The sequence below is a fragment of the Eleginops maclovinus genome, chromosome 18, assembly GCF_036324505.1.
Source record: "Eleginops maclovinus isolate JMC-PN-2008 ecotype Puerto Natales chromosome 18, JC_Emac_rtc_rv5, whole genome shotgun sequence".
In the NCBI taxonomy this organism is placed as follows: domain Eukaryota; kingdom Metazoa; phylum Chordata; class Actinopteri; order Perciformes; family Eleginopidae; genus Eleginops; species Eleginops maclovinus.
In genome coordinates, this window is record NC_086366.1 from 11,486,948 (window position 1) to 11,498,277 (window position 11,330).

The 11,330-nt window shown below is 40.2% G+C and overlaps 1 protein-coding gene across 6 annotated transcripts; it reads right to left on the reverse strand.

Moving 5' to 3' along the window:
* Positions 1-343: 343 nt before the first annotated feature.
* On the reverse strand, positions 344-10,951 carry foxn1 (forkhead box N1). Of its 6 annotated transcripts, XM_063907527.1 has the most exons (11): positions 10,675-10,951; positions 8,637-8,690; positions 7,938-8,075; positions 7,161-7,460; positions 6,976-7,071; positions 6,799-6,882; positions 6,562-6,689; positions 6,365-6,461; positions 2,850-3,057; positions 2,255-2,701; positions 344-1,630 (listed from the first exon to the last, which is right to left on the reverse strand). In XM_063907527.1, the coding sequence occupies exons 3-11, from the start codon at positions 7,950-7,952 to the stop codon at positions 1,356-1,358; spliced, it is 1,650 nt and encodes a 549-aa protein (XP_063763597.1). In that variant the 5' UTR covers positions 7,953-8,075; positions 8,637-8,690; positions 10,675-10,951; the 3' UTR covers positions 344-1,355. The 6 variants fall into 6 exon arrangements, with proteins under 6 accessions (XP_063763597.1, XP_063763594.1, XP_063763596.1 ...); XM_063907524.1 differs by lacking the exon at positions 8,637-8,690; XM_063907526.1 differs by having other exon boundaries at positions 7,938-8,690.
* Between the last annotated feature and the right edge of the window lie 379 nt (positions 10,952-11,330).

Genomic DNA, 11,330 nt, shown 5'->3' on the forward strand with positions numbered 1-11,330 from the left:
ATGAACGACAGTGAAGATTTGACTGTTACATCAGACAATAATCCCTCGTTTTGAACACACTGCAGGTGACAAAGTGTGTTTGCTGCCATCTTTTGGGACAACAGTCTTACTGCATTATAATCAGAATGACCCCTATTATCGTCCAGCAGGCACACTTGTTATTGGACATCAGTATAGAAAGCTTTTCTTATGCTGAACCCAATCAAAGTGGAGCCTGTTACATTAAAATAACAACTCACAGGTTTGCCATTAACATTATATAACATTGGTTCAAACCATAGACAGTAGAAAAGGTTCAAACCTAAACTATATGTCAGGTGGACAAAATGGATCAAAAACAAAGTTATCAAAACATTAAAAGGGTTTTAATCAGTTCACATAACACAGTAGGATAATCCAGGAAACTGGTGATTTGTTACAGGTTGCAGCAAGTTCAGTGTAAGCTGTTTAATCAGATAACATCCTCCAACAATTTGTGTGAGTTTGTCTTGGAGAAGAACCGACTTTGGGGTTAATACGCCTCCTTAGAAAAAAATCCTAAATGCTGCACAATGCAGTAATTCAACCTGGAGAAGCTGACTGCTAAGATGAATTCCCATGACCCTGTGTTACTGTACGACGCCAGAAACTCTGTTTTGATTGAGAAACCACTGGGAGCAGAAAATAACATTTTATACTTTTAACTCATCAATAATGTGATTAACTTTAAACAATTGGATATAACAATTCATTAATGATAATGATACGTAAGTAAATTAATTAAAGAACGATGATGTGACTTTTTAAAAACAATGTAGAATACAGTCTGCAACAGGTAAATAGGATAAGATAAGATAAGATAATATAAACCTTTGTTGATTCCCGAAAGGAAAATAGCAGCAACAGCAACAAGGGTAAAACACAGCATAGGACAGATGAATTCAAACAAGGATAATAATAACAATAATAATAATAATAAACAAAAATAAACAATAATAACAACAGAAATGAAGAAATGTTAGAATAAAACATGTTTAAAAAAGATGTAAATAAATGTGACAGTATAAATTGAAATTAAAGCAGTTTACAGAGCTTGAATTTGAAATATCTCATCTGTTTTCTTTCAATTTTTTCCCTTTTATAATACCTTTTCAACATTTAGAAACTCACCATGAGAGAAGCTCTTTCAAATAAATAAATGGAGAAAAAAAAATGTGTATGAAAAAGACACAACAGAAAAACATACCTATTTCCTCCACAGTCATGCATTGGAAAACAGAGGTGGGTTAAATAACCTAATCTGTTTATGACACTTTTACTCATTAAAGGTTAATATAGTGGTCAGAAAGTGTGAAAGAGCCCAAACAGTCTTTACATTAGGATATGGAGGCAGTGCAGGAGGTCAGATACCCAGCCAGGCTCTCCACCCCTGAATAACCCGCAGGATGCAGTCCATTCAAATAAGCATCAAAGCTTCTTCCCGTGTTTCCATCCTCAAACTCTGCTTTTCGCCGAGCGACAGCAGTCAACTCTGAGACCTGACCGACAGGAGACGTGGCCTGAAGGCAGCTGGTCTGGATGTTCGAGGTGGTGGTGGTCACCTGTGGGTCGGGCACCTGGCTGTCCTCCTGTAACTCCTCCCACAGGTAGCCTGAGAAAAAAATAAGTATATTTAATTCATGAAACAACACACAATTTGACATTAGACACAGTCACCGCAGAAAGCAGAGGTGTCCATAATAAAATGAAGGGCAGCTCAATTCTTTTTAGCTGTTACAGAGTCACTGTCACTCTTAACAATATGTTTGGTGTTTAAGTAAATTAGTTGTAAGAATACATCTGATATATAGGCAACGGAAACACAGAACAACTAATAATGTTATTATTTCAAGAAACAATTTAGCAAATTAACAAACAGGTCATGTAAAGCAACAAATGCAAAGGTGTGATGGAAGAAGCAACACTTTAAAACACTAGACAGTTACAATTATGATATATTAACAAATGTATTATAACTCTTCATATAACATTTTGAGATTCAAGTTAAATAATGAGGTAGGCAACTACTATATGCTATAAATGAGAATAGCTATAGTTAGCGTACAGTAAAGCAAATCAGACTTTGGTGTGATTGGGATGAGTTGCCTTCTTCGTGTGTGTGTATCATCTCTTCCTGTGTTCAAGCATGTGATAATGTGGCATGTCCCAATGGTCTCTCCTGGCAATACAATATAAAAGTGGTTTGTTTTATTCCTATCCTTCATATTGTCTCTACCTTGCAGCTGCAGGTCAGTCAGACTTGGATTGAGCGTGTCAATGTCATAACTGGCGTCTCCCTCCACCAGCAAGTCCTGCATGCTCCTGGGGCTGTACTCAGCCTGCAGGGCGCCGCTGTAAACAGGGGGCAACTTACCAGCCATGGGGGAGTGCAAGCTCCCATTGACTGATAGGAAACCAGCTGCAGGCTGCTGCCCACAGGGTGAGTACAGGGAAAATGAATTGCTGGGGTGAGCGTTAGGAGGGTAGCAGTGCTGCTGAGGCTGAACATGCAAATACTGTAGGCGCCGACTGGGAAGGCAGGACGGCAGCAGCTGGGCTGGGGAGCAGGATGACGAGGTGTTGCCGTAAAGAGGGGCCACTCTGGATATCACAGCTGGGTTGGTGTAAGGGGGCAAAGTCCTGAACTTATCAGGCCTCTCTCCCAGGAGACGATCAAGGTCTTCTGTGGAAAAGTGTGTACAAAAATAAATTAAACTAGAATCTATAAGTACAGGTCAGATCTGCAGGTGCGTTTATGGTCTATGCTCTTTCAAATCAATTTTTGGAAAAACATTATTAATTTAATTACTATTTATCATTGAGGGACTTACCTGGTTTTGCCATGCTCCTGCGAACTGTGACAGGGTCCTTGCGACGCCATTTGTGCAGCTCCTCCTGCATTTTCTCCACCTTGGCTTGATTGAGAGCCCAAAGACAGCCTTTACGGGACGAGTTCCCATTCTTGTTCTCCACCTTCTCAAAACATTTGTTGAGAGAGAGGTTGTGACGCACAGAGTTCTTCCATCCATCAGGAGCTGACTGAAAATAGAGAGCAGTTGAAAGATTTGTAAGATGCAAAGGAAACATTGTAAAGCAGCAGCAATTCTGCCTTGGAAGTACAAAAAGTAATGAGCTGACATGATAAGGGCTGGTAGCTGGAGCCAGTTCATGTTAATAAAAGACAATCAAAATAGATTCAAAGACATTTGTTGAATGACTATACGACTAATTGATTAATTTCAGCTCTATGCACTATTTGTTTAGAAGCTTTTAAAATGTTAAGCAGGGCTTTGACCTCAATGCTAACATAAGCATGCTAACATGATTTCAATAACAATGCTTGCATGCTGATAACTAGCCTAAAATGTTTACCGTGTTCACCATCTTGGTAAAGCATGTCAGCATGCTAAAATATTACAATATGCAAATCCGCAAAGTACAGTTGCACACGGAAATTGGTCATACACCAAACTATTGAACAAATAGAGATGGTAACCTTATGGCACAGTTTCAAATTAAACAACTCCCAGATGTTATTAATGAACTTTTTGAAACCTTGAACAGAAAACTCCTTTCCTAGGGCGATATTAAAATGTGTGTTCGTTTTTCCACCTTTTGCATGTTTAATATCTGTATGCCATAACAAGTCATGACTGAACTGAAAGGAACTTAAAGATACTTGACAATATTCAGAAAGTAGATGTGTCTCAAAAAATCTCAGCTTTTGCTAAATGCGTTCACTATCCTTGAGGTATCGTTTATCATCTGCCGTTTTTCCAGCCCTACAGCCTCTGTTTAATGTTACAGGCAGCTGTTTGGAAAGCAGCCATCCTCTGGGTGCCTTCTTGAATAAGAATGGCAGCAAATCTTTGAGCTCTTTCCACATGTGAGTCTGAACTTATCTGATTTGTACATAACTGGGATCCTTTGGAGAAGGTACAATATTTGTGAGGACCGGGGGTTCAAACTGAGGGCCCCCCCCCCCCTGCAGCTGCCTCATTTTATCAATTATTAAAGCACAGAGGGTTTAATATTCCAAGGACCTTTTCAGCAACTTTATAATTATGATATCTCTCTGGTTTATGATCAGATTTGAAACTTCAGTATATTACAACCTTGTACCAATCTGAATGTTAACCCTTCTACTACTGATCAGAAAGACTGTTGATCTAGAGCAGGGGTCTTGAACATTTTAGAGGCCAAACACCCTAGCTGAAAGACAGATGCAGCAGGGACCTGTTACTATATGTGTATAGAGTTTAGTCGCATATAAAACTGGAGAAGAATTGTGTGAAGATTGGCATAAAGTGCCATGTCAACTTTTTCATGGTGCATACAATACTAAGCTATCAAAAATAATATTACAAAACCCTAGCTAACTAATTCACCATTATGGATAGATGCCACACAGTAATTTAGCAAAGATAAGCTAGCTCATCTGATTGCAATGATTCATTCATAACAATAAGGCTATCATCAATCTTGTTTAAATGTATGAAGAATCCAATTTATCCTCTGCTAATATGCAGGATCTATGTTAGTCTAATACAGTGGGGCAAAAAAGTATTTAGTCAGCCACCAATTGTGCAAGTTCTCCCATTTAAAAAGATGAGAGAGGCCTGTAAAATAGGATTTTTAAAGAATTTATTTTCAAATTATTGTGGAAAATAAGTATTTGGTCAATAACAAAAGTTCATCTCAATACTTTGTTATATACCCTTTGTTGGCAATGACAGAGGTCAAACGTTTTCTGTAAGTCTTCACAAGGTTTCCACACACTGTTGCTGGTATTTTGGCCCATTCCTCCATGCAGATCTCCTCTAAAGCAGTGATGTTTTGGGGCTGTCGCTGGGCAACACGGACTTTCAACTCCCTCCAAAGATTTTCTATGGGGTTGAGATCTGGAGACTGGCTAGGCCACTCCAGGACCTTGAAATGCTTCTTACGAAGCCACTCCTTCGTTGCCCTGGCGGTGTGTTTGGGATCATTGTCATGCTGAAAGACCCAGCCGCGCTTCATCTTCAGTGCCCTTGCTGATGGAAGGAGGTTTTCACTCAAAATCTCACGATACATGGCCCCATTCATTCTTTCCTTTACAAGGATCAGTCGTCCTGGTCCCTTTGCAGAAAAACAGCCCCAAAGCACGATGTTTCCACCCCCATGCTTCACAGTAGGTATGGTGTTCTTTGGATGCAACTCTGCATTCTTTCTCCTCCAAACACGACGAGTTGAGTTTTTACCAAAAAGTTCTATTTTGGTTTCATCTGACCATATGACATTCTCCCAATCCTCTTCTGGATCATCCAAATGCCCTCTAGCAAACTTCAGACGGGCCTGGACATGTACTGGCTTAAGCAGGGGGACACGTCTGGAACTGCAGGATTTAAGTCCCTGGCGGCGTAGTGTGTTACTGATGGTAGCCTCTGTTACTTTGGTCCCAGCTCTCTGCAGGTCATTCACTAGGTCCCCCCGTGTGGTTCTGGGATTTTTGCTCAACGTTCTTGTGATCATTTTGACCCCACGGGGTGAGATCTTGCGTGGAGCCCCAGATCGAGGGAGATTAGCAGTGGTCTTGTATGTCTTCCATTTTCTAATAATTGCTCCCACAGTTGATTTCTTCACACCAAGCTGCTTACCTATTGCAGATTCAGTTTTCCCAGCCTGGTGCAGGTCTACAATTTTGTATCTGGTCTCCTTTGACAGCTCTTTGGTCTTGGCCATAGTGGAGTTTGGAGTATGACTGTTTGAGGTTGTGGACAGGTGTCTTTTATACTGATAACGAGTTCAAAAAGGTGCCATTAATACAGGTAACGAGTGGAGGACAGAGGAGCCTCTTAAAGAAGAAGTTACAGGTCTGTGAGAGCCAGAAATCTTGCTTGTTTGTAGGTGACCAAATACTTATTTTACCGAGGAATTTACAATTAATTCATTAAAAATCCTACAATGTGATTTCCTGGATTTTTTTTTCTCATTCTGTCTCTCATAGTTGAGGTATACCTGTGATAAAAAATTACAGGCCTCTCTCATCTTTTTAAATGGGAGAACTTGCACAATTGGTGGCTGACTAAATACTTTTTTGCCCCACTGTATGTATTTTCAGAAGTATTTTCATTCATTATACTTATAATTTACCCACCTCCCCTTCATTGTCTCTGATGACCCCAAGCGGTCACAGACCCCATGATTAAGACTAATGATTGAAACTTATAAAGCAAAATATTTGCGTAATTAGTGTCGTACTTCACATCCTTTTTTTCTGTTCTGCTTTAAAAAGTGATACGTTTTTTCTGTTGGTTGAATTCAACATTTGATAGAGAAACCTGTGTAATATAGAAAATGGTGGTACCTTGAAATAAGGGAAGTGTTCAGTCATGAAGCTGTAGATCTCACTGACTGGCAGGCTCCCTGTTTTACTGTTCTTCAGAGCCAGGAAGATCAAGATGCTGCATTCACAAAGGAAAAATGTTTAGATTCACGCATTGTTTCTTTGGACATAAATACAAATGTCGGCAAAAAACTGTGCTTAAATGTTATGCGTGTTACCTGTATGAGTAAATGGGCTTGGGGAAGAGGGACTGTGTGTTTCTCTCCTGGTGTGATTGAGTTGAGAGACTTTGGAGAGAATATTTTGAGATGTGGAACTGATCGTTGTTGTGGTACAGTCTAGAGACCTGAAGATGACACACACAAACACACACACACACACACAAATCATGACCTCAAAACCAATGAAAGGGATTATGTTGCGTTTAAAACCATCATGCATGCCATTTTTCTTACATTTGCGTTGGCTGAGTCATGCGCACTGTCCACTGCTTTTGAAACAAATAAGGCGGCACTATCCTCACTCATTATTTGTGACACCTTTAAATCATAAAGGTACATGTCTTACTCACATTTGATTTATCATCACAATAAAACAGTGATCCTTGATTCAATCCTGACTGACACACTCACCTGCTGCAGAGGGATCGATGAGGTGTAGGATGGGTAACTCTGAGACAGGAAGCAGGAGGGCTCTACAGGAAAAGTTGATAGTTCTGGGTATGAACTCTGAAATAAAAAAAGAAAGAAAATTGTTTTAAGAAATAAATCTAGACTGCATAATGATTGTGCATTTCAGGTAGCATTAATCTAGAAACCTGCACGCTGTCGTCATGTTGATCCCAGGATGTTGGAGCCTCACTGCTTGAGCTGTGTGAATGAGGGTCAGTGCTGCACACCTCCTGCAGGCAGCTGAAAGAGGACAAGCACTGTGGGAGGCCACCTGCAGCCGGCACTGCTCCATCACTGAACTGTCGATGGTAAGGATGGAAACGGTCAGAGTCATCATGGCCTTCAAGGGTCCCATCAGTGCTGTGCCTCCTGTTCACGACTGCAGTCCTCGATCTGAATGTGTTTCTCTCTCGCTGGGGGAAGCAGACGTTCCTGCCCTCGGTAGTCTGTGGTTTGAGCATATCAAAAGGATTGAAAATTGCTACAGATGCAGATCACAGTTTGCTAATGACAAACAGTCAAGGCTGTGTTCAGTGTGTTCCACATGTCTATAAAGAAGAAGAAGAAGAATATATACTGTACTTTATTGATCCCTTACAGGGGGGGGGGAATCCACACACAGGGAGGATATACATGCACAAACACAGAGGACATGAACAAACGCAACCACATGCAAGAGAGGTGGCAGAGAAGGGAGGCTGCCGGGTACCCTTCGCCAGGGAGCCGTTTCAGGGTTTGGTGCCTTTCTCAATGGCACCTAGGCAGTTACCACCTCACTCCACTGCCCCTTTTCTCTAATAAGAAGCTGCTAGGATGATTACTTCTCCAGAGAAAATGCCTAGAAAACCTTTCCTCTGCCAAACTAAGTAAACACAGAGAAGAGCCTTTTGAACTGATCCTACTTGTTTAAACACAGTCAGTACCTGTGACTCTGCCATCTGCTGGCAGCAGGTCCCACAGGGCTCACAGGTGTGCGGGCTGGCCTCAGCAGTTGATGCTAGAAACTTGCCACTGCTGTGGAAAATGTCAGGGGATGGGACATTTTGCACCAAAATCTGCTCCTGTGAAGAGATGGAAATGGATTCATTTGAGATGGGAGAGAACAGACTGTTATGTGTCTTCAGTCAATTACATTTTCTGGCCTAACAGAAGTCTGCATAATTTCTTATGGATGACAGTTTCAGTCATTTAAATTGCGTGCTGCATCAATTTAAATTAAAGGTACACTCATGTTATGGTCTTGTAGAAATAGCTTTGGAAAATGCAATTATTTGCTTTCCTGCCAAAAGTCTGAAGAGAAGATATACTGTATACCACTCAGATGTCTGTACTGTATGGCTGAATATGAAGTTTTAATCAGCAGCTGGTTAGCTTAGCTTAGCATAAAGTTCAGACAGATGAGAAAACATTCAGAAAGCTTACTGTGTATTGATATTGATATCGGTATTGATCTTACAATTAGTAAGAAGGCAAGCCAGCCATTTCCCAAAATGTATACAGTATCTATTGCTTTTTGGAGAAACTGTAAAGCTTTTTCTTTGTTTGATTTATATTGCAGGTGGCCCTTGACAGGAAATGTATCTCAAGATCTAATGTGCTTTAACAAAGTATTTTTTTGTCACCGATCCTTTGAGATCATATCTTCTTATCCATTGAGTAATGTTTCCACTGTAAATCTGCAAGACAAACAGTAATGTGTTTTGACAATGGGTGTGAGAACAGTTCACTTTCAGTGTCAGTTTATTACAACATTATCATTAGCGTGAGTGTAAAGAAGTGTTATTTGATCTCAGCGGAGATGACAGACACGTGGCCCAAGTTCCAGTAAAGGTAACTTCAACCCTGACATAAACCAAGCTCATTAAAACTGCCAACAAACCATGGCAGTTAAATCACATAAAGCCAAATAATGCTGATGCTGAGAGAGTGGGATCCATTGTGTGTGTGTGTGTGTGTGTGTGTGTGTGTGTGTGTGTGTGTGTGTGTGTGTGTGTGTGTGTGTGTGTGTGCGCGCGCGCGCGCGTGTGAGAGAGAGAGAGAGAGAGAGAGAGAGACGCAAACATAGCTCTTTCTGTTCACATGAAAGGAGGCTAAAGTGTTGAGGTGAAAGCTGAGAGATTGACTTTTTAACCTCTGTGGCAACAAATCCTCTCATCTGCTTGACAGACGCACTTACAGAAAGAGATGTAGAAACCTCTGCAGGGGTGTGTGTGCTTAGGAAGTGTTAGTCCCTGAGATGACCCCCATGTGCACATGTAGCCCCAGTTTGCATGCCTCAAATAGTACATTTGAATCCCAGAGATATTTCCGATAAAAAGTCTTTCCAGCAATCTTTTTACAAATCATTTGACATCATTTAAGGTATTTCCATCTTCGAACCATTTGTATTTTAAAAACACAACACACAGAGCTGATGTGGCAGGGGAAATAACCGGTCTTGGATCAAATATATTTTTATCCAAAATAGTAATCAACCAAACTTTTTTAAAATGCAAGAAATGATAATAAGGTACAAGAAATGGAGGAACTTTTGAAAACCATTCATAGTGAAAATTATACATACAGTAAGTCTACTGTCAATAAAAGGAACATAATAAAAGAGAGATCCGTGTTTTCTTGCTTTTTGTATAATTCAAACACAAATCTAAAACATAAAAACTAAAACATTTGGGTATTTTTCAACATATAAAAGAAAAAAATTGCCGCGGAATTAGAAAGATGTATAACCTATTTTAGAACTTCTTTACACTAATCCAAACAACGGTTCCCATAAATGCCATATCTCCTTGTAAACGAGGATGAATGGATGAAACATATTATTATTATTATTATTATTATTATTATTATTATTATTATTAATGAAGCGCAAGAAGCCTATGTATGTAATTTGTGACCTGGATAAAGGAAATGCTGTTTTAACTTTAAGTGGTTTTATGTTATCATCTAGATGGTCATTGAGTCAAAAGGAAAACATTAAGAGGTGTAAAATAACCTTTTGGGCTTTTTAAAGAACACTGAGGCGCCAGATTTCTGTGTCTTGAATTAAATTCTAAAACATGTAAGCTTTCTTTTGTGAGTCACCATGCTGTAGGCACAACATAAGGAGCTCTTTGATATATATTTATTAGATTGTCAACTCGAATAATGGTTTAGACTGGACAAAAAGGGCATGAAATTGTAATCTTAAAAATAATTGTGACAATAGCAGCTGCCATACAAAAGTTGTGGAGTGCAAACGACCGCTGAGATGTAGTGGAGAGCAGGTTGCATAATATGGTAGTACTATATAAAATATCTGAGTGCCTCAAGTTTGCTGCACATTTCACGAGCTTTACAAAAATGTTATACAGTACTCTTTCATGTCTATGGTAATCAGAAGACAAGATAAAGTACTTGTGTCTTTTTCATTATCAGGATTCACACAGGCAGTCATTTATGAGAAGTGATCAAAGGAGAAGGAAGCCACTCAAAGTTCACGGCACCGGTTTAACTGCAGATGGGACCTACAGCAGTGCCAACCCTATCAGTGCAGACGTCTAATCTCTCTTACAGTAGTTACTACATAAACATGTTAAAATGAGTATAAATCAGAGCACAATTGTTTCAGCTTTTCATATAAACACCAACATTCACATATTTGAAAATGTCAAATGTACTCACCTACTGTAACATTCACAAACAATAACCGGCCTCCTCTCTTTGTGGATTTGCAGTTTCAGTCAGATTTTCTCACTGGTAAACTCTGTTGACATCTGGGCCGATTAGACCTCGTGGATCTGAGCACCTCACACCCCCTCACAGTGAGTGAAGCACTGCGATTAGATTGACTGTCTAAATATGTTTTGGACTGGTTGATGGGCTGGTTTCAGATTTTGGCAGCTCGGAATATCATTCTTAAGTGTGTGTGTGTGTGTGTGTGTGTGTGTGTGTGTGTGTGTGTGTGTGTGTGTGTGTGTGTGTGTGTGTGTGTGTGTGTGTGTGTGTGTGTGTGTGTGTGTGTGTGTGTGTGTGTGTGTGTGTGTGTGTGTTTGGCACTTATCCAGGCTATAACCCAGCAGGAAGATATACAGAAAGAAAAACCTGCAGCAACAGGTTACATAACATCTACAAGTTGCAGTCATTGGCAGCTGGCAGCGCTCTCTTCCTCCTTACATCTCTCTTTCTTTGCCTGACTGAATGGTTGCTTGTCTTGGCGAGACATAAGATACAGTGTAGTTCAGAGCCAGTGGCGGCGAGAGCAGGCGCAGTGCCCTGGTTTCTGAGCTCACCCATGGCAGATGCTGGCTTAAATGTGATCAGGTTTCCACTTAACAGAG

Coding starts and splice junctions, on each gene's coding strand:
- foxn1 (XM_063907524.1), bottom strand. Junction 6,690..6,798: donor ATGACTCAGCCAACGCAAAT/GTAAGAAAAATG, acceptor TGTCATCTTCAG/GTCTCTAGACTGTACCACAA. Junction 1,631..2,254: donor GACTGACCTGCAGCTGCAAG/GTAGAGACAATA, acceptor TTTTTTTCTCAG/GCTACCTGTGGGAGGAGTTA.